We start from the raw sequence: 20,412 nt of genomic DNA, 5'->3' as shown, positions 1-20,412 counted from the left end.
ACAAATTTTAAGCTTAATCTGTGTACATATAACTGTAAAAAGGCGGAACTTTAAACGGGATGATCAAACCGAAATCGAAATTGGCCCAAAAAATGTTACTATTATATAACAAAAAATCTCTCCAAATAAAAACATCAAAAATGGGTCCCACAAGTCACGACAGTCAAAAAACCAACCCCTTAAAATCAATCCTTAATGTAAGACCATTCCATCATGTTCGTTATAACAAATGTCTTTTGGCCATCAATAGCATATAGACACCACAAACATATCTACCCACACGCTAGGCAACCTTGACCCATAAAAGCTAATGAATTTAATTAACTACCCTCAAGGAAGTCGCCGCAAGTAAACATAAGGCCAAGCTAACTCAGGACTCTTCATATGTGGAACAATACAATACAGGCAAACACTTGAACTAGTTAATCCGTTTGCACACTCAGCTCTACTAATGTGTAGACAGCCATATAACCGAAGAGAAGACAATCGATAGATATGGGGATAGGCAAGTGCAAAATTAGCCTTAGCCAGCAAGGCGCCCAATCAATTAAAGAGTAATCCAATGGGGAATACCCGGGGATAGGAAACATGCAAAGCTTGAAGTGCATTTCCTTTGTCATCTTGCGCATAAATAATTCAAATAGCGCCTTTTCCTTCAGACGGCGACGCTTTTCAATAGCTCCGCCGCACAAAGGACTCAAGTGGGACAATGGCAATGAGTCTACTGTACCCCCCGTCAGCATACAGTGAAATGCATGGAAAAGTTTCTTTTATTTGTCTATTGCCGACAGGAAGTGCGGCAATCTGAAAGTAATTTCAACGTAATTGGATAGTTGCTTGGGTCGTGCGAAAACGCAGCCCATTTAAGAACTTAGTTGTCATTCAGAAGGGAAAACAAAAACGCACGGGAATTTTAAATTTTAAATTGATTTGCACTTAAAACAAATTGCATAATATGATATGATAATATTTGATATGATAGTATGATTGATATGATTGATATTATATGATATGATATTGTATGACAGGATATTATTATTTTCGTTTTTGGTTATTTTCAAAGAACAGCGGTAGTAAAAAAATTATTATTCATTCTTATTCATTAAACCAAAATGAAAGTAAAATCTCTTGTATAGTTTTTAATAAAAAAAATATTTTAAAATTAAATTGTATTATTCAAAGACAAGAATAAACCAAGTTTAATAAAACTTGGAGTCCTGGAAAAACTTAAACAATTACCAGAGTTTTGCCTCTTCTTTTCTCTATTCTCAACCTGCAATTTCCTGTTGTTTACCTATGACAAATGAGCAGGTTAAAAGTTTGTTTTTCACACGTCCCCAAACTGTGGGGAACTCAAATAACACTCAAATATTCATCTGGTTTGGCTAGCCAATCGTCTACGAAATAGATAAGGGGCATATACACACAGGACTATATACAAATATCGAACCGGAAGGTGGGATGGTTTTGTTGTTGCTCCGTTCTTTTTTTGGCACTCACCATTTTCGATGGTCTCCTTGGCACAGGATATTATTTTTCCTTTGCGACGTCGCAAATTTGATTCAAAATTGTTGTCATCGGTGAAATCATCCTCGCCGCCATCCCTAGGACCTCCTCCTCCTGCTCCTCCTGTTGTAGTCGCCGTTGTTGTCGCTGTGGAGTCCGGCACATCCTCCGACGACTGACGCTCCTCCGAGTACGAAACTCCATCGCCATCTCCGCCGTGCATTAAACTTTTAAAACTTTGGCTCATGCTGTGTGCCAAAATTCGCCTTTGATTTATTTTATATTTTATTAGTTTTAGCTGATTGATATTTTATACGATTTCGCTACGACGCCTTCAATGTTTTCGTTCACAAATTGGCACACGATCTCACTTTTAGCATGTTTACTCATAAACTGGATTTAATTAAGGATTATTAATCACTTGACCCGAAAAAGTAGGCAACGCAAAAGGAAACGGGTAGTTTGATTACAATTACGAATTACTTAATCGAAGGAAAATGCTCAAATGTGGTGCGTGTTTCGGGGAGAAAAACTTAGGGGGGGAAAACATAGCACGCCATTCGCAAGAAAAAAACTGTAAAAAAGGAAAATACCAAGACGTTGCCGGCTAGAAAGACGTTATTGTTGCTGTTTCCAGTAGTAAAAGTGGGTTGGCCTGTGTTGGTGCATGACCGACTAAGAAAGGGTGGGTTCAGACATTACGCACAACCCCAAAGAGCGATCCTAAATGCGCTTTCAAAACGCAGAACTGCCAACAACGAGGTTTTCCCAGACAAGACGCCCCACTAGAAATGAACCGAATAACCTTTTGTTAAAAAAAGAGGAAAAATCCAAATGCTTTTCTTATTTCATAATCGTTTCTTGCATTAAGGTTAAACAGTTTAGAGACAACAAGAACACACTGCTTAAAATTAACACTGGTCAAATAAATTTATTATTTCCACGCGAGACACTAAGCTTTTCTTAGCCAACGATTTTTGCTTTATTTTTAAAAACATTTAAAGAACATTACTTTTTCCCTTCTATTTGGAAATATGTCATGCGGGGACGAACGCGTCGAAAATAAAGTGTTTGCTCGCTGGAAAATGCCGTCACAGACTGAAATGTCTTTCACTTGGCTGCGGGAGTGAAAAATCCAACTCGAAGAGCAGCACAGTGTGGTGGGTTTCTCAGTTATTGATTTTGTTCTGCAAAGACAGCAAACGCAAAAGGGCAACATTTGTTGGTCGGTGGTTTGCGTTTTCGGGGGAGGACTGTTACAGGCAGGGCGAGGCAAACAAACGTTCAAAAAGCCGGCTTTAGCCGAGAGCGAGAGAGCCAAAAGCAGACAGCAAGGCAAACAACAAACAATGAAACACGAAGGAGGAGTACATAAAAACAAACACATGATTATACGCCCGGTATTACGAGTGTTCAAGGGACATATTAAGTTTCCATTAACTTTTTCAAATCAAGACCTTTCAATTATCAAAAAAGATTAATTATGAAAAATAACCCAAACAATTTCTAATTTTCTGAACAAATGAAATTAAAACAAATATTATCGACAAAGTTTCTTCAAATGAAAATTTATTCTTATTTAAATGTTACGTCATTCGCGAATAAGAAAATTAAAAATAAGTAAATTCTTTTAGTTATGGAAGGCTAACTATATAGTATTATATATCGCCTGTAGAATTCGAACTTTAACGAGGCGAGAACTCAGTCAATCTTAATTCGTTAGGTTCAAACATTTAAATCTATGACTCCAGTTGAGTCTTTAATCCCACTCTTCGTCAGCCTCGGCGGTGGTTGCAGCGGAGATGGCATTTCCCTGTGTGTAAAAAATCATAATCAGTAATCAGGATCCAGTAACAAAAATAAGTTATACTTACGCCGCCGCGAACATCCACGCCTCCAAACTTCTTGTTGGAGTAACCTCCGCCACCACCGCCTCCGCCGCCCATGTCGCTGAGGAACTCGGGCACAGTCTGATTAGCTCCTTCAAGGATCTTAATCAAGTCGCCGGCGAGAGCACGATCCTGGTCAGGATCAAAGAATGAGGTAGCACGACCGTTGTTGCCCACACGGCCAGTGCGTCCAATGCGATGCACATAATCATCAATGTTGTTTGGCATGTCAAAGTTGATCACATGCTTGATGTTCTTGATATCTAAACAAGGCAAAAGAAATGTTTAAGATTTTGAAATATAAATAGTAAGCGGCATTACTTACCAAGTCCACGTGCCGCCACCGAAGTAGCTATGATAACCTTCATTGTGCCGTTCTTAAAGTCACGCAAGGCCTGCTCGCGTTGACTCTGGAGACGATCGCCGTGAATGGAAGTAGTAGGAAATTCAGTTTCCGACAGGAACGAGGCCAAGAAATCAGCACCGCGCTTTGTTTCCACAAAGACTATGGTACCATCTGCTTCCTCGCGAAGGATTTCCTTAAAGAATAAATAAATAAATGATAATTTAAAGAGAATCCTGTTTGTAAATAATAAACCTTAAAACTTACCATTAGCTTGGCTCGCTTGGCAAACTTATTGACCTCGTGAATGGTCTGCTGCACATCAGAACAGGCGCCTCCAACTACGCCAATGGTAACAAAGACATAGTTTTTTAAGAACTCTCCCGCCAGGCGCTGGATTTCTTCGGGGAAAGTAGCCGAGAACATCAAAGTTTGGTGCTCGTTACGCATAGTCGGGTGGGTCATGAATTTACGCATGGTCTCCGAGAAACCCATGTCAAGCATGCGATCGGCCTCGTCCAGCACAACGAAGCGTGTGTCATCGAAGGTGATAAATGTACGCTCCACAAAGTCCATCAGTCGTCCCGGAGTGGCGATCAGGACATGGCATCCCTTGGTAATGCACTCGTTCTGATGCTTGAACGAGGTGCCGCCGTAAACAATGCTGATCTTTAGGTACGAATCGAAGCCAAACTTCCTCGCTTCGCTGAAAATCTGAATGGCCAGCTCTCTGGTTGGCGAGACAATCACGGCCTGCGGCTTGCCAATCTCCAAGTCATGGGGCTCATCCAGCAGCTTGCTGAGGATCGGCAACAGAAAAGCAGCCGTTTTTCCCGAACCAGTCTGGGCACAAGCCATCAAATCACGACCAGCTGCAATCACAGGTATGGAAACCTTTTGGATCGGGGTCGGAACCTTGTAGCCCGATTTGGTCACGTTATCGCCGACAATGCTACGCAACTTGGCGTCCTCGAAGTTCTTTATGGCCTTTGGCACATCCTCGCCGCTCACCTAAAAAATTAAAATCTTTCGTCAGTATTACAATCTCGGGATTTGAATTGGTATTGTTACCTTAACGGGAATGTTGTCATATTTTGAGAAGTTAATGCCCGAAGTGATACCGGTACTGAAGATCTCGGTGGCATCGTTAGACGGCTCTGGCGGAATATAAAATTCGCGCGGCTTCTCGCTATTTTCGCCGCCCTCGTTGTTGTTGTTAACATCATCTTCGTTGCGGCGACGCCTCTCGAAACCACCTTCTCCTTTCTCGCCGCGTTCTCCACGTTCTCCACGCTCTCCTCGCTCCCGATTGAAGCCACCGCGTCCTCCACGACGTTCCTCGCCTAGGTATTTAATGAATAGGTTAAAAACAATTAGATTGCTTTAAATATACAATTCAACTTATTACAAAATTAATAATTTCCATTTAATTTTAATACGATAAACAGATAACATATAATATGGTATTCGCTATACATTTAATACGAATTCGGGAACTTTATTCAATATTTACTTAAAACATAACATTTAAATTAACATTATTATAAAATAAAATAAGATTTATAATTCTTTATATGTGAAATCAAAATTTTAAAAATCAATTCAAGTCAATATTTTACATTTGTTAAAGTATTTAACTAAAATAGGTAATATTTTGGGATTTTTATCAGATGAAATGAAAATTGAAAATATAATTGCAAATCATAGTAGAGTGGGAAAATCTAATTCCCTTAGTTCAATAGTTCCCTAAAGTTGAATCCATTAATATATTTTTTCTCATTATAAAATAGGTAATATTTCATCAATATTTTGGGATCTTTATCAGACCAAATGAAAATTAAAATTGCGAGTCAAAGTACAGTGGGAAAATCAATTTCCCTTAGTTCAATAGTTTCTTAAAGTTAAATCCATTAATATAAAGTTAAGACATATTAGCTTGTAAGTTTCATACTTTTAATTGTTTTTTTCTTGTTTTATCTTGAAAACTTTTAAATAAACCTTATATTTTCATTTTTAAATCTTATCCATCAATGAAAATATACATTTTAATGTTTTAACGCAGAGAAAAGAATCTTCCGTCGGAACTTAGATATATAATATTCGCCGACTTTAGTTCGAGTAAAATGCGAAATACAATCGCCCTATCCCTTGAATTCTTGATAAACGATTCCTTCTGCATATCCACCCGAGGCTGTCTGATAATGGCCAACAAAAGGCCGTGAACAAGGCGAATCTTTTCCATATCCATATCCAGAATAACTTTCGGGTTGTAACAGTTAACAGCGGGCATGGCATAAAAAGTCCTCGAGCCTTCGCGACGCAGCACAGTGGCCCTTCCCTGTTTGGTGAGGTCAATATTATGATCCACCATTAGGCGCAGCATATTAGCGTGTCGTGCAATGTAAGCCACATCTTCCATGTGCACCTTACGTAGCGCGTTTTGCCTTGCTTCACTGCGCGATTTTGGAATCACTGTAGAATTTCCAGAGCCTCCAGAGCTTCCTATGTTTACGGCCAGATCTAGCATGCGATCTCGATCCATGCTAGCAATATTCAGAGAATGTATGTCCACCCTGGGCAGCAATTGGACATCAGTCACATGAGCATTATCGCTCACATTAGCTAAAGGGTTCGAGAGCTCTAGAGGATCCTCGTCAACGGCCATGTGCACCACAATTTCTGGTATATTTTCCTCATTTCGTGGAAGTACCACTTCGGGTATAGTTACCTCAATTTTTGGTAGTACCACTTTGGGTATCATATCGCCATTTGTAGGAATAATATCCCCATTTGTTGGTAGTACCGCTTCGGGTATAATTTCTCCATTTGAATGCTGCACCTGATGGGTGGCAATGGCTACATCCATCTGTCGTTGCATAAAACTAGACACAAAATTGATTGCAACATGTTGACTGTCTTGCATTTCTTCCCCGCTCCGGACAAGTCGTCTTCCCGGTGTTGTTGGCGGAGTGGGAACCGCAGCAGTACGAGGATCACGTGCAGGACGATTACGTCGGGGTCGTCGGACTCTAGGTGCTGCTGGTCTAGGAGCTGGCCCTACGACGTAGTTAACCAACTCATGTCGTGGTCGGAAAATAGAACGCCAATCACGTGACGGACTCAAAGGAGGTGTCATTGGCACAGCAACTTGCATAGCATCCTCTACGGTGGTCAAAGATTCTTCCACAATAACTGCGATGGCCGACTCCTCCTTTTCTGGCGGCGGTGGCAATGACATCTGCAGGGTGGAGGGACGATGATGCTCCTCATCAATGACCGGCAATCGGGGTCGGAACGATAGGAAAGGAGTCGATGACGGGGTGCCTCCAAACCGAGAACGCACAATCGATTGCCCAGCCTGTCCCACTAGGGCCGTTTCAGCTGTTTCGCTACCCAGTTCAAACTTTATTGAATGGTCTCCCGGCAGCGATGGACCTATCGGAGTCGATGCTGCTCCTTCTGGCACCGACAATGGAGTGGTCATCTCATCGTACATCAGATGGGGTATAAAAGACAAGCTGTGGAAGGGGCGGACATTACTTAGTTTATGTATGTACCATTTGAAAGGGAAGCAAGGAATAAAGAGGGGGAGAAGAAGCAGTAAGGAGAGCTAGAAAGAATATCGGCAATTTACTATTTTGCGATAATTAATTTGGTTACCCTTGATAACATCGATATTATCGAATTGATATTGTGAAAACATCGAAAATATCGATAATAAGCAAAGAATAAGGAGGAGGAAAAGGAGCAGTAACGTAGAGATTGAAAGAATATCGATTTCGATTTGATGTTTTTCGATATTTAATTTGTTTTCTATTGATATTATGAATATAATCGAAGTGATATTGTGAAAATATCAAAAATATCGATCATTTTCAAACTCTACAGTAAGGAGATAGCTGTATGTACATACAAAGCAATCTTGAAAAATCAAGCTGTCACAAATCATGTTTGGAATGTGTTAAAAATTTCGGCGAATGACTAAATTTTGTTTCGTTTTCCTAATTTTTAAATGTTTAGGAATAGTGCCCTCTCGATAAATTACCGCTAATTGGGAAAAGGAACTTCAGCGAGTTAGAATGTAAGTAATAGTAAGAAAGTTACTAAGAGAAGGAAAGAATGTAAATACCCTGGATCGCTGTTTTGTTCGTTTGGGGTGGTAATCCGCATAGCGGTTCCCCTGTCGGAGGCACCAGTTTGGGAAATGTTGACATTACTACTTCCAGCTGGCGTGTTCTGATTCTGGGACAGATGATGTCGCGCCAAATTTACTGAGCTGCTGGCCTGCAGCACGGCGATGGTGCTTACGCCTGATCCAGTTTGTGGATTAGGAGCTTCAGTAACTACTGCTGCTACTGGTATTCTAACAACAGAGCGGATAGGGTTTTTAGGATCCGGGACTATTGGCCAATTCAGGTTTGTTGCATGTGGCCAGGAGAGATTATGAAGCAACTCGTTTGGACTGAGCGAACGAATCGGTCTCATTTCATGGCCAGCTATGTAGTCCTCACTTAAGATTTGCTGATATCTGGTCGAGCCATAGGTGGGTCGAGGATCTACTTGGTCTGCTGGTGGCTCCTCGTCACCCGATGCATTCAAATCGCGCTGTACAGCACCTTCTTGAAACAGGTCCTCAAACTGTTGCAGGTATTTCCCTGATAGACCATCAGTGCTTCTTTGCCTGATCTCTTTAGTATTCCTGATCCTCAAAGGTGGCGGCACTACAAATGGTGGTGCATTTCGCTCCAATCGCCCTACGTTTGCTCTCCAATCGACATCCAAGTGTTGAATCCTTCGCTGCTCCCTTTCAGTTACAACCAACAATCGGTTTATGTCCCCTATGAAAGTTTCCGTCATGGCCACTGTCTCGCGTATGTCATTTTTTTTTTTGGCACGGTTTTCCTGATCAAGTCTCTCCAGAGATATCCGCTTCTTGTCCACCAAAGCCCTAAAAGCCTTGAACAAATAGTCACGTAATTCCCGAATCCTTGACAAGTTGGTTGCGTATGCGTTTACATCCAGCTTAGCGATGAATTCGGCCACCACTTCCTGATCCAAACTGTTTGGGATCGGCGGAAGAATCACAGCTAAAGTTGACATACCCACAAAATTGGGCAATTGGTGGAGTAAAGAGACACGAAACGAAAACACAAAGTATATGACAAAATGCACAGACTCAAAACAGAGACTAAAATTACTTATTTTGACGACCTTTTCTTATAAATAAATTATTTTAATCTAAACATTGGCAATTAACTAACAAAATATTACTTACCTTCCTCATTTTTATCGCGACGACCTCGGAAACCTTCACCACCGTCGCCTCCTTTACAAAAAACAAAAACAAAAAGTATGACAAAACAAGGTACAAACAAATATTTAAAAACAAACTAAACATACATAAAAATGTATAATGGTTAGATTGCCACTTATTAAAAGGGTTAGATTGCCACTTATTAAAAACTACTACTTACCGTCTTCATTGTTGTCGCGACGACCTCGGTAACCTCCTCCGTCGCCTCCTTCGCGACGACCTCCGCGGTAACCACCTCCATCGCCATTTCGATCTCTATCTCCTCCCCTGCGATTTCCGCCTCCTTGGTCGCCACCAGCACCTTTGCTATTATCCTCTTCATCGCTCCAACCGGATACTTCCTTCGGAGCGCTCGTAGGAGCAGCAACGGGCTATAAAATATATATTCATTTAGGAGCCTATAACTTTGTTGATTAAGTGCACAAACCTCATCTCCCCAGTCAGACATGTTGTTGGGCTTTTATTGGGCTGAAATAAAGAGAATACAAATTAGTAATTGTCTAAAAGAATTCTGTATAGGTATCTTAACGTATTTATTTTAATGTATAAAACTATCTTAATAATTTCAAGAATTAATGCAGTTCCCAAACTACTAACTATAGTAAAGAATGAAGACGAATTTCACCCTAATCAAATTTTAACCGCCTTCAAAGAAGTTTCCAAGTGTGCTAGTAAATACTATAAAAAGTGTACACTTTAAATGCCCTTTTTTATATTTTTAAAAACTGATTAAATGTATTTTTTAAGAAATTAAAATGTATACGTTGGTAACAACGCTTCTTTTTGTTAATAAATTAACATTTTAAAATTAATTTATGCTTACAAAAAAAATTTAAACTGGCGCCAAATCAGTAACAATTGCAAATGTTCTAAAAACACAGCTCATTCCGGGGTCTACGACACACAAAAGTTCTTTCCCCATTTTCCCAAACATTATATTATTACTTTCCCATACATTATATTATGGCAACCCCTATATCTTTACAGATTTTCCTACCAATGTCATGACTTTTTCAAAATAAAACCCACAACCCGCCAACACCAAGTGCTCGCTAAACACAGCTGCCATTCAGAGCGAAGACCGACCATTCGCAGCGAAACGCGTGGAAAAACGTGAGTTTCTGTTTTTCTATGTATACCAAGAACACATGTGGGCGCCTCTGTGTGCGTGCTTTGGCCCATGTGCGTGAGGAATCGCGTGCGCCAGTGTGTGTAGGTAATACTAGCAGCGAGGCGAAGAAGAAACGCTGAAAATTAAGGTTAGAGAGCAGCAGCCACCAAACAGCCAGCAGAAAAGTAAGAAAAATCCCCCCAAAAGGCTTAAATAAATTCCGAAAATTCACCGCACACCAAGGGCTTTCAGCGTAAATAACAAGAAAAGCGAAAAATTAAACCAAGTTTGTGACTCAAGAATAAAAAACCTCGAGAAAATCGCACTGAAATCTCAAAAGGGTGTGAGGAGCGGAAAATCAATCAATTCCCCCCCATAAAAACTTTGTGTAAAAATTCTGTGTGTTTTACAGGGAAAAAGCAAGGAAAAACAAGAGCAGCTAGGAAAATAGAAGAAAAAAAGCACACACCCAGCCACAAAAATCATGGACAGCGCCGGTAAAAATCGTTATGAACTCTTGTTCATGGACGACGATGTCAGCGATCCATTAGATAATCTTGTGGCGCCGACGACGGCCGCCGCTGCCGCAGCAGCAGCAGCAGGCAAGAAGAAGCAGCAGCCATCAGCTGGTGCAGCGGCCACCAAAACGAGCGCCAAGGTGAACAACAAGGCGACTGCAGGATCCAATATCACTGGTGGACCCAATGCCAAGAAACCAAATCAGGCCGAAAAGGAGAACAAGCCCAATAATGCTCTAAACAAAACAGCCGCCGATGGCAAAAAGTTTGCCCCTTCCTCAGATAAACAGTTCAACAACAACAACAAACAGCAGGGTGCTCCACGACCAGGCGGTGGCGCCAACCGAACACGTGAATTTGGCAACCGTGAAGGACAGCAGGGTCAAGGACAAGGCGGCCAGCAGCAGCGCAGCGTCAACTTCCGTCAACAGAATGGCAATGGCAACAACACAGAAACCCGCGAGCAGCGCAACAATCGCCGGAATGTCCGCGAAAACGGAGGAGCACCCGATGGCCAGCAGACGCGTCCTTACCGTCAAGGCGGCCAAGGAGGTGGAGCTGGGGGAGATCGCCCGCAGCGACAGAACCGCAACTACGATGGCCAGAACAGGAAGCGCGAATTCGACCGCCAGTCGGGATCCGATAGAACCGGTGAGTAGGGAAAAATATCCTATAATCAAAAAAAAGCTTCTGGCTCCATCTAGCAAATGTTGGAATTTTAGAGGGCTCAATTTCAATTTCTGCTCATAACTTTTTAATAGATGGTCCGATTTAAAAAATTTCTTCTACATTTTGATAGGTATTTTTAAAAACAACCAAATTGCATTTATACTTTTCCTAAATCTTTAAAGATGTAAGCGACAGACACATTTTGAAGTCCTTTAGGGCGATTTTAAAATAAACTATATATAATTTGGCTTCTTCGGCTTCTAAAACAACTTCGAATTGAGATAAGAAATGTAGACTGCTTTTCAAATCTACTAACTAATGTGAAAAAGGCTTATATTAGAGCATCTACAAAAAAACATGTTCGCATGTTAATATTTATTAAGTCAGTAAAAACTGTTCCAAACATTTGAAATTAAAGTTTGACAGTACATAAAATCATTTACTACGCATCAAGTTATTTCGCGAAGTCAGTTTCCTAAATCTTTTAATGGATCTATGATAACATAAAATTTCTAGATAGTGATCTTAAACTAAAGTTAAACCTCCTCATGCGGCAAACAGCAGACATAACCACAAAATAGGCGCGAGGACGCCCACCCACAAAAATATTTAAGAAATAGAACAAAAACAACGCTCCATGACAACAAGAAAAGCGAACTCAGCAGGCGGCGCTGCAAAAAGGCAGGAAAAACACATTCCATCTAAGTTTACACGTAGTCAATTATCATGTTTATGTTTATGTTTTTGGGGAAACAAAAGGCGCCTTCAAGCTAATTTTGTTTAGATCTTACTTTTACACAACTGGTATTACAGAATATTTATTACTTCTATTTGGCCGAATCAATTTCAAACTTTTTCCCTAAATGATCACTGAAATCTTGAAATTAGTATACAAATTACTAGAAAATTGTTTGAAAATTAAGCAAAAAAAATTTCTATATTCAAGTTATTAATAAAAGATTCTTTTTCGACAATTTTCCGAAAACCAAACCAATTTTAAATAATTCGGCTACTCCTTAAATTTTGTTAAAAATAAAAATATTAGGCGCTTACGAAAATTATTTGATATCACAAACGTTTCTAAGAACTATTGGGATGCAGTTCTTAATGCCAAGAAAATATTTACAGCCCTAAAAACCCCCATAAACATCAAATCTCTCGCTCACGTGGTGGGGGATCAGTCAAATCAATACTAATGGTCAGACAAATTCAACAAGCAGCTACATCATCACACTTTCTTCTACCAAATAAAATCAGCGCTTCCTCGCATTTTCCTCTCGGACTGTTTCATTTTTGGAATATCCAAAATTATAATCACAACGGCAGCAAGAAAAAAGAGAGAAAAGAAGAAGCACTACAGCAGCGCACACAAATCGAAAGAGAAAATGTGTTAAATATAGTTTGCCCATCTTCACATGGCTCGACGCATTCCCGTCTAACGCAAGTGTTTGTAGGAGGCCTTTTGGCAGAGCATAAATGGGGGAATAATTCTCCCCCACCCCCACTGAATCTGATTACAGCAAACGGGTGCTGTCGGCTTATCTGTCGCCATGCGAGGGCAGTGAAAGAGCCTAACGTGGTTAGATTTCAATAGGCAAGGTGATTCCCAACTACAATTGACCCAATTAGTGGCGTATTGATAAACAAAAGTGGACATTTGGATTGGGGTTCATGAAAAGTACATGTTCTTATAGGTATATATGGTAAAAATGCTAAATAGGCTTTAAAATAAATTGGAGTAACCATTAATTATGTTCTAAATTGATAAAACTCCACAAAATTTAACAAAATTTATAAAACCAAAAAAAAATGGTAAAAAACCTTGACTTGCCATGCATTATAACTACTTAAGATCCTATATTTGCGTTAAATTAACTCACCGATATAACCAAGAAGTAAAATGAAAAGATAGCTTCTTCACTAGTTTCGATATAGCTCAGCTTTTCCTACCTTTTGGCGTCGCTGCTGTAATAAAACATAATAAAATCAATAATAGATTGTGTGTATATAGATGCAATAAATATATATTTCAACTTACTTTTCGTTTCGACGAAGTTTGGAAAAGGCTTCTTCACTAGTTTCGATATAGCTTAGGTTTTCCTTATCGTTGGCGTTGCTGTAATTAAGCATAAGATCATTATCACACATTATTATATCATTATCATATATTATTATCCTATCATTGTCATTATTAATTTATGTAATTATTCTTCCCTTATCCCCCACAGGTGTTAAATCAATTGACAAGCGGGATGGAGCTGGATCCCACAACTGGGGATCGGTCAAGGAGGCTATCGATGATGTGAACAAGAACGAAAGCGAGACCAATGTGAGCAATGCCGAGGGTGGTGGAGCCAAGGCCGACGAATCTGGCACTGAGGAAAAGACCGAGCAGCAGATTGCCGCCGAGGAGGAGGCCAAAGAACTGACCCTGGACGAGTGGAAGGCACAGCAGGGACAACGCATCAAGCCGACCTTCAACATCCGCAAGGCTGGCGAAGGTGTGTAGCCTATGAGAAACTATTATTTGTTTTATAAAATTAATTATTTTCGTTGATCTCATTTAAAAGTCCATTCCAATCTAGTTTTATTTACTAATTTCCATGGTTAGCCAAAGTTACAATAGTTACAAGCTGCTCTTAGCTTTAAATATCGAAAGTTTTATATTTCTCGATATTCAATGTATCGAATATAATCGAATCAATATTGTGAATAAGTCGAAAACATCGATATTTCCCAGCTGTATTTACTATTTGTCAATATGAAATCTATTGTCCCTTGAAAACATCGATGTTATCGATAAAATATCGAAAATATCGATCATTTCCAACCTTTTTTTCCACAAAACTCACTTTATAATCTCGGAAAAACTACAAAAACTTATATTACTTATTTTCCCCGCAGGTGAGGACACCACTCAATGGAAGAAAATGGTCGTCTTGACTAGCAACAAAAAGAAGGAGAACGACAGCGAAGAGGAGCTCGAATACGATCCTGCCCTGTATCCACAGCGCGTGGGCAGGCAGCAGCGCGTCCTGGACATTCAGTTCAACTTCAACGACGGTCGTCGCGGCGGACCCGGTGGCTTTGGAGGACGCGGTGGCCGTGGAGGACCACGACCAGGTGGTGGATTCGGTGGCGGACCACGCAGCGAAGGAGGCAATCGCGAGGGCCGAGACAACCGTGAGGGTGGCCGGGACAACCGTGAAGGTGGCGGAAACCGCGGTGGTCAGCGGGATGGTCAGCGTGATGGGCAATCTGGCAGGCAGGAGCAGCATCATAATAACGACGGCGGTGCTCCGTCCGCCCAAAACCAGAGGCCGCCCATCGAGCGTCGTGGTCCCGGTGGCAATAACCAAAACAACAATCAGAACAACAGCGGTCCAGGGCAAAATAAGCGTTTCGAGCGACAACAGAACACCGCTCCCAAGGTGAATGATGAGCGTCAGTTCCCCACACTGGCTTAAAGAGGAGGTTGCTCCTCAAATTGCAGTTTTGGTGACTGAAAAATTATGATGAAGGGAGGAGATAGAGCAGCAGCAAGTTACCAAAATGAAATCTTATAAATTACATATATCACAGACAACAAACTTTTTAAAAACGTAAATCCAAGAGATGAGGAGTTAAATGAAGAAGTAACAATTGTAGCCGCCATATAAGCCAAAAGCAACAAAAAATACCAACCAACAAGCTAAGCGAAAAAAAATGGATAATAAATTATAAATACATATTTAAATATATGAAGAGAAAACACACCACACACGAAAAGCAATTTTAGTTTATGCGTGGCCAACTAATCAGGATTTTACCCAGATAAAATCGCGATCAAGCAAGTGACCTCGTGTAAACTAGTCAGAGTCAGGCTAAGTCATCTTCATTAGGGATTTTACATCTATGTAATGTCTGTTCCCGGTCGACGAGATTTGTTTCGAGATTTTTCTATATAAAAAAAAAAAGAAACGGCATGGGCGGGCATAGAAATTGTTTTATTACATCAACAAAAATCAGATGTAAAGTTGTTTTTTTTATGTTATTACCAATCACTTAATCAAAAATCATCCTATCTAATAATACAAAAAAAAACAAAATGCAGTCGCTAACCAGTGAACAAGGCGAATAAAATAAACTACAAATAAAATATATAATATACAACATCACGGCCTGACAAATTCTTCTATTACAAAAAGAAGCAAAATACACTGAATACATTACAATAGTTTGTTTTCATCGCGTGAAAACAGTAAAAGCATTTTCATTACTCATATAATTTTTTGTTCTATTACGAATCACATTTTCGTAGCGAAATATGTACGTTTTATTATTTTTACTATGTTAACTTTTATTTAAAATAAATAAAAACAAAATGGACAAATATTAAAATCAGTAGTTGGAAAAAGAAACCTAAATCCCGAAAGAATAGTAAGTGTTAAAACCTTTGTAATTGTGTTTCTCGGATGCAAATTCTATAATTAAACATTTAAATTTAATAATTATAAAGCAAACTATGCATCATATATACTACTTTTAATTATAAAAAAAACCAAACTAAACACACACACACACTGAAATACAAAAACAAAACAATATTAATTTAAGCATTATTAAAGAAATAAAAACAAAAATATGAATTAACTATTGGAGCAAATTATAAACCTTTAATAAGTAGATTTACAGTCGGAGGAGGGCCGCTTTCAATAAAAACCTATTTGAAGTCAGATGGTAACGAAAAAAAAAACCACTCGTAATACGAAGATCCCTGTAAAATCGTTTGCTTCTATTAATTAGAAACTGTATAAATTATATGAGATATATATTCTACATACATGGTAAAATCAATTTTATGACGGCAAAAACAAAACACACAAAACAAAAGTATAAGAAAGCAAATTAAGGAAATGAGAAGAACTGTAGATGAACAAAATATACGACATTTTTTGAAATATTGTATTGTATTTTGACCCAAAGAAACAAAACCATTCAACAACAACCAAATGTTGAGCAACTCGTTTAAACATAAAAACAAGAAAATTTATTTGATAAAAATAAAGAAACAAAAAAAAACACTTGGCATTAATGACTTTTTATGAGACTTGTGGGAGGAGAGTAATTTGAGGAGTCGCACTTGAACACAAAAAGAGCGGTGCTTTTCAAGGGTTCGAAAATATTGTAAAAATAAAAAGTATTACATTTCTTTAACCACAAACACGTACAAATACTTTCTTGCTTTTCATTTAATCATTTTCATTTCATTCATAATTTTATATTAAATAATTAATTAATTAAATTTAGAATGAGAAAATTATGATAAAAAGCAAACTACATTTTGGCGCGAAAAACGAAGAAGGTGAACAAGAAAAGGGATAAAAAAAGAACAAGAATGAGCAAGTAAATACGAACGAAAAGAACAAAAAAAGATGAGATCGTAAGCGTAAACCAAGCTAAACACACACAATCAAAAAGGAATGCGTGCCACAAGGAACAAGAAAAAAAACGTGAACCGAAAAGGAGGCAATGCAAATCGAATTTTCTAGAATTTTGTAATGACGAGAAACCAAATATGAAGAACATAAGAAAAGCAAAAGCTAGGAAAAATTAAGAGTAGGAAATATACCACTATTAAATTACCACTAAATTATTAATAGAACACCTTGTTAAAATAGTTGTTTTTTCTTTTTAAAAAAGAGGAAAAAATTTAAACACTTTGAATGAAATTTACACACGCGGAGCTTAACTTCTTTCGTTTTTGCCAGTCGAGATCCGTTTCATGAGCGAAACAGGAAGACGAAGAAAGTCACTATTCAGAGTTGCCAACAAATCTTAAAATCTCTTTCAAGCAAGAAATAACTGCACGCCCAACATATTTTGACGCTTCGACAACCCTAAAACATAACGGTGACTGGCATAAAAGAGAGCCAAAATGGACGCCAAGCGAATGAAGCCAAAAGGAGCTTGAAAACAGTTTTTTATTTGGCAACCACGAGATCAAAAGTAAGAGATAAAATAGAATGGAATTTAACCAGAAAATAGAAAACTAATTCGTAAAGGCGCTGCCCACACTCACACACAATTAAAGCGAAGAACGCATTATAGACAAGATAAAACTCGAACGAGAACCGAAAAAGAATGAAAATTAATGCGAATGCAAATTCGTGGAATTCCTTTTTACTGATTTTAAGGCAATGGCTTGCACTAAAACTTTTTAACAAAGTTTCCATGACCTTTTCTGCATTTCACAACTAAGTTTCTGGTTAATGTAATACCTGTTTAATTATGGCTTTGCACAAAATGATTTCTAGTTTTAACACTTTGAATGAACTTTCACACGCCGGCTTCGATTTCTTTCGTATTTGCGCGTATTTTCCCGTTTGAAATGAGAGCAAAGGAGAGACGAAGCTAACTGCGCGTTAGCAACATGCTCAATGCTGGCGCCACGACAACCCTAAAACATAACGGTGCCTGACGAATGGCGCTAAAAGGGAGCTTGAAAAACGTTTTAATGTTTAAAGACTTTAATTAAGTAATTTAATGCAGTTTCTTTTACTTTAAAGACCAAATCAGCATTTTTTCACTTAAAAATGCCAAGAAATTGACTAAAAATCAAAATTGTTAAAAACTTCCGAATTACCTCTTTTATTCAAAACCTTTTTCAAGTCACCTAAAGAATATTTAACATTAAATTTAACAAAAAACTTACCTTGTTCTTTCCGAGAGCCTGTTTCTTAGGAATCACTTCTGTATTTAACAACTTTGATAGCCAAAAGTAGCACTTGGCGCAGACGCAAAAAAGTGAACTCGAAAGAAGGACAAGTGCGCAAAAGGAACGAATGCAGTGTGACCTCGAGGAGTTAAAATCCCTTCTTAATTTATTAAAATATACCGAAAATACGATCTGTCAAACCTGTCGGTTGATTTTCTGACCATCTAATTGCCAATTGGATTTTGATTTTGGCAAGAACTTTAATTAAAATGCATATATAACTATTTTCTTTTCTTTTATTTTAATACAATTTTAAAATTAATGCTTGAAGGTTAAGATAAAATTAAGTTTTACCAAAAAGTTGATGAAAACTCTTCCTAAAAACAGTAATTTTAACTAAAATGTTAAATTTATATTTGTTAATTTACAACGAGCATATATTAATTCCCAATTCTTTTTATTTTTAGTATGAATTGTTTTGACTTTAAAAATGTTAACTTAATTCGCTAAGTGTAGTGGTAGCGAGTACTCCCTAAAAGGGGTACGTGTACTCGCTAAATTCAAAGGGTACAATAAATATTCTGGTAAAATACGGTAACATTCCTTTTATTCCAGTTGGAAACTTTTCCGTGTTCGGCATGTTCTGGTATTTTCCGGCAAGCCGCCATGCGGTAGCACTAAAACGCGTTAGGGTCATTCTTCCCCCCACTCGTTCTGCGAATACAGAAACGAAAAAAAAAGTAAACAACATTTATTGGAGGGAAAAGAGGTAATACATTGCAAATATCATCGAGCCGGTGACATAAAGACTAGGCTAAATCCTATTACCGACGTCCCAGAACCTAACCTCTGATTTGCACAGATTCTAGATTGGCCCGAAAAATGAGCGTGGAGGAAGAAGTGTTTCGGATCCAGAAGAAGATGAGCAAGATTTCGATGGCCAGCGATGGAACAGTGAGTTTTTCGGGGTTAAATAAGCATTAGTATATCGTAATTATTATTTTCCAGGGACAGGATCAGGCATTGGACCTGCTGAAGGCCCTGCAAACGCTTAATATCAACCTGGACATTCTGACCAAGACTCGCATTGGGATGACGGTGAATGAACTGCGCAAAAGCAGCAAGGATGACGAGGTTATCGCTCTGGCCAAGACCCTCATCAAGAACTGGAAGCGCTTCCTGGCCAGCCCGGGTCCCAGCACCCCGAACCACAGCTCCTCGAAGGATGGCTCCTCGCAGAACAGCAGCAGCAGCAACAACAGCAGCAGTGCCGCCAAATCCTCTAGTGCCGCCAAGTCGTCCTCCTCCTCCTCCTCCGCCAAGGACAAGGACAAGTCCAGCAGCAGCAGCTCCTCCTCCTCCAAGGACAAGGAGAAGAAGTCCTCCTCACAATCCTCGTTTCCCTCGGGCGGCATGACGGATGCAGTGCGCCTCAAGTGCCGCGAAATGCTGGCGGCTGCCCTGAAAATCGGCGAAGTGCCCGAGGGATGCGGCGAACCGGAGGAAATGGCCGCCGAACTGGAGGATGCCATCTACTCGGAGTTCAAGAACACCGATATGAAGTACAAGAATCGCATTCGGTCGCGCGTGGCCAATCTAAAGGATCTGAAGAATCCGGGGCTGCGTGGAAACTTCATGTGCGGCGCCGTGACCGCCAAGCAGCTGGCCAAAATGACGCCCGAGGAGATGGCCAGCGATGAGATGAAGAAGCTGCGCGAAAAGTTCGTCAAGGAGGCCATCAACGATGCCCAGCTGGCCACCGTTCAGGGCACAAAGACGGATCTCCTCAAGTGCGCCAAGTGCAAGAAGCGCAACTGCACCTACAATCAGCTGCAGACGCGTTCCGCCGACGAACCTATGACCACCTTTGTCATGTGCAACGAGTGCGGCAACCGATGGAAGTTCTGCTAACTCCGGGGAGGCCCTTAAACAGTTCCAAAAACACCAGCACTCCCAGCACCCTTCATATTCTTATAAAACATTGTAAAGACACGAGAGAAACCACACACACATTTTGTATCTGCTGCCCCACAAAAGCGGTGGCGCTTACTCTGACCACCTAAAAACCCAAATGAAAATAAATTTCAATAAACATTAACTATTGATAAAACGGAGACGTCGCCGCAATCAGTTTTCTGCCTTTCCAAATGCCGGTGATAACGTACGCATGCCGCTGATAACGACTATACTTTCATTAGCAAGAAAGTACTTTTATGAGAAACTTGAACGGGATTTTTTATTATGGTACGAAGAAAATGGAATTTGAATTTTAAAAAGCTTATCATTTAAAAAAAAAAGTTTTAAATAAAATGAAGAAACTATAATTTTTAACCGATATGTTAGTGTTTTTTTACTCATCTTAATT

General features: G+C 39.5%; 5 protein-coding genes across 12 annotated transcripts in view; 2 read left to right on the top strand and 3 right to left on the bottom strand.

Annotated features, from left to right (window-relative positions):
- The window catches only part of wwk (white walker), a 31,078-nt gene extending 29,226 nt beyond the window's left edge, over positions 1-1,852 (bottom strand). For all 5 annotated transcript variants that reach the window (XM_017148863.3, XM_017148865.3, XM_044395086.2 and 2 more), the window contains exon 1: positions 1,501-1,852. In XM_017148863.3, the coding sequence (XP_017004352.2) occupies positions 1,501-1,753 (253 nt within the window). In that variant the 5' untranslated portion in view covers positions 1,754-1,852. The remainder of the gene's footprint in view (positions 1-1,500) is intronic.
- A 1,192-nt stretch (positions 1,853-3,044) lies between these two features.
- On the bottom strand, positions 3,045-18,196 carry vas (ATP-dependent RNA helicase vasa). Of its 3 annotated transcripts, none has more exons than XM_044395304.2 (11): positions 18,045-18,196; positions 13,389-13,466; positions 13,231-13,315; positions 9,480-9,520; positions 9,213-9,423; positions 9,014-9,064; positions 4,810-5,081; positions 4,006-4,749; positions 3,721-3,934; positions 3,381-3,658; positions 3,045-3,319 (listed from the first exon to the last, which is right to left on the bottom strand). In XM_044395304.2, the coding sequence occupies exons 4-11, from the start codon at positions 9,498-9,500 to the stop codon at positions 3,266-3,268; spliced, it is 1,845 nt and encodes a 614-aa protein (XP_044251239.1). In that variant the 5' UTR covers positions 9,501-9,520; positions 13,231-13,315; positions 13,389-13,466; positions 18,045-18,196; the 3' UTR covers positions 3,045-3,265. The 3 variants fall into 3 exon arrangements, with proteins under 3 accessions (XP_044251239.1, XP_070067806.1, XP_070067807.1); XM_070211705.1 differs by lacking the exon at positions 18,045-18,196 and adding an exon at positions 16,976-16,994; XM_070211706.1 differs by lacking the exon at positions 9,014-9,064.
- solo (sisters on the loose) lies at positions 5,233-8,838 on the bottom strand. Its single transcript, XM_070212631.1, has 2 exons — positions 7,868-8,838; positions 5,233-7,256 (listed from the first exon to the last, which is right to left on the bottom strand). The coding sequence occupies exons 1-2, from the start codon at positions 8,836-8,838 to the stop codon at positions 5,792-5,794; spliced, it is 2,436 nt and encodes an 811-aa protein (XP_070068732.1). The 3' UTR covers positions 5,233-5,791.
- vig (vasa intronic gene) lies at positions 7,656-16,285 on the top strand. 2 transcript variants are annotated; one of them, XM_017148855.3, is made up of 5 exons: positions 7,656-7,819; positions 10,040-10,348; positions 10,576-11,332; positions 13,579-13,851; positions 14,255-16,285. In XM_017148855.3, the coding sequence occupies exons 3-5, from the start codon at positions 10,648-10,650 to the stop codon at positions 14,815-14,817; spliced, it is 1,521 nt and encodes a 506-aa protein (XP_017004344.2). In that variant the 5' UTR covers positions 7,656-7,819; positions 10,040-10,348; positions 10,576-10,647; the 3' UTR covers positions 14,818-16,285. The 2 variants fall into 2 exon arrangements, with proteins under 2 accessions (XP_017004344.2, XP_070067808.1); XM_070211707.1 differs by having other exon boundaries at positions 10,040-11,332.
- Positions 18,197-18,679: 483 nt separating the features above from the next.
- On the top strand, positions 18,680-20,161 carry TfIIS (RNA polymerase II elongation factor). The gene is made up of 3 exons (XM_017148847.3): positions 18,680-18,816; positions 18,910-19,001; positions 19,056-20,161. Exons 2-3 carry the CDS (start codon positions 18,930-18,932, stop codon positions 19,956-19,958), a joined length of 975 nt encoding a protein of 324 aa, XP_017004336.2. The 5' UTR covers positions 18,680-18,816; positions 18,910-18,929; the 3' UTR covers positions 19,959-20,161.
- Positions 20,162-20,412: the final 251 nt, after the last annotated feature.

The sequence above is a fragment of the Drosophila takahashii genome, chromosome 2L (assembly GCF_030179915.1).
Source record: "Drosophila takahashii strain IR98-3 E-12201 chromosome 2L, DtakHiC1v2, whole genome shotgun sequence".
Taxonomy (NCBI): Eukaryota; Metazoa; Arthropoda; class Insecta; order Diptera; family Drosophilidae; genus Drosophila; species Drosophila takahashii.
The sequence above is the reverse complement of the archived record's forward strand: the minus strand, read 5'-3'. Positions and strand labels throughout refer to the sequence as shown.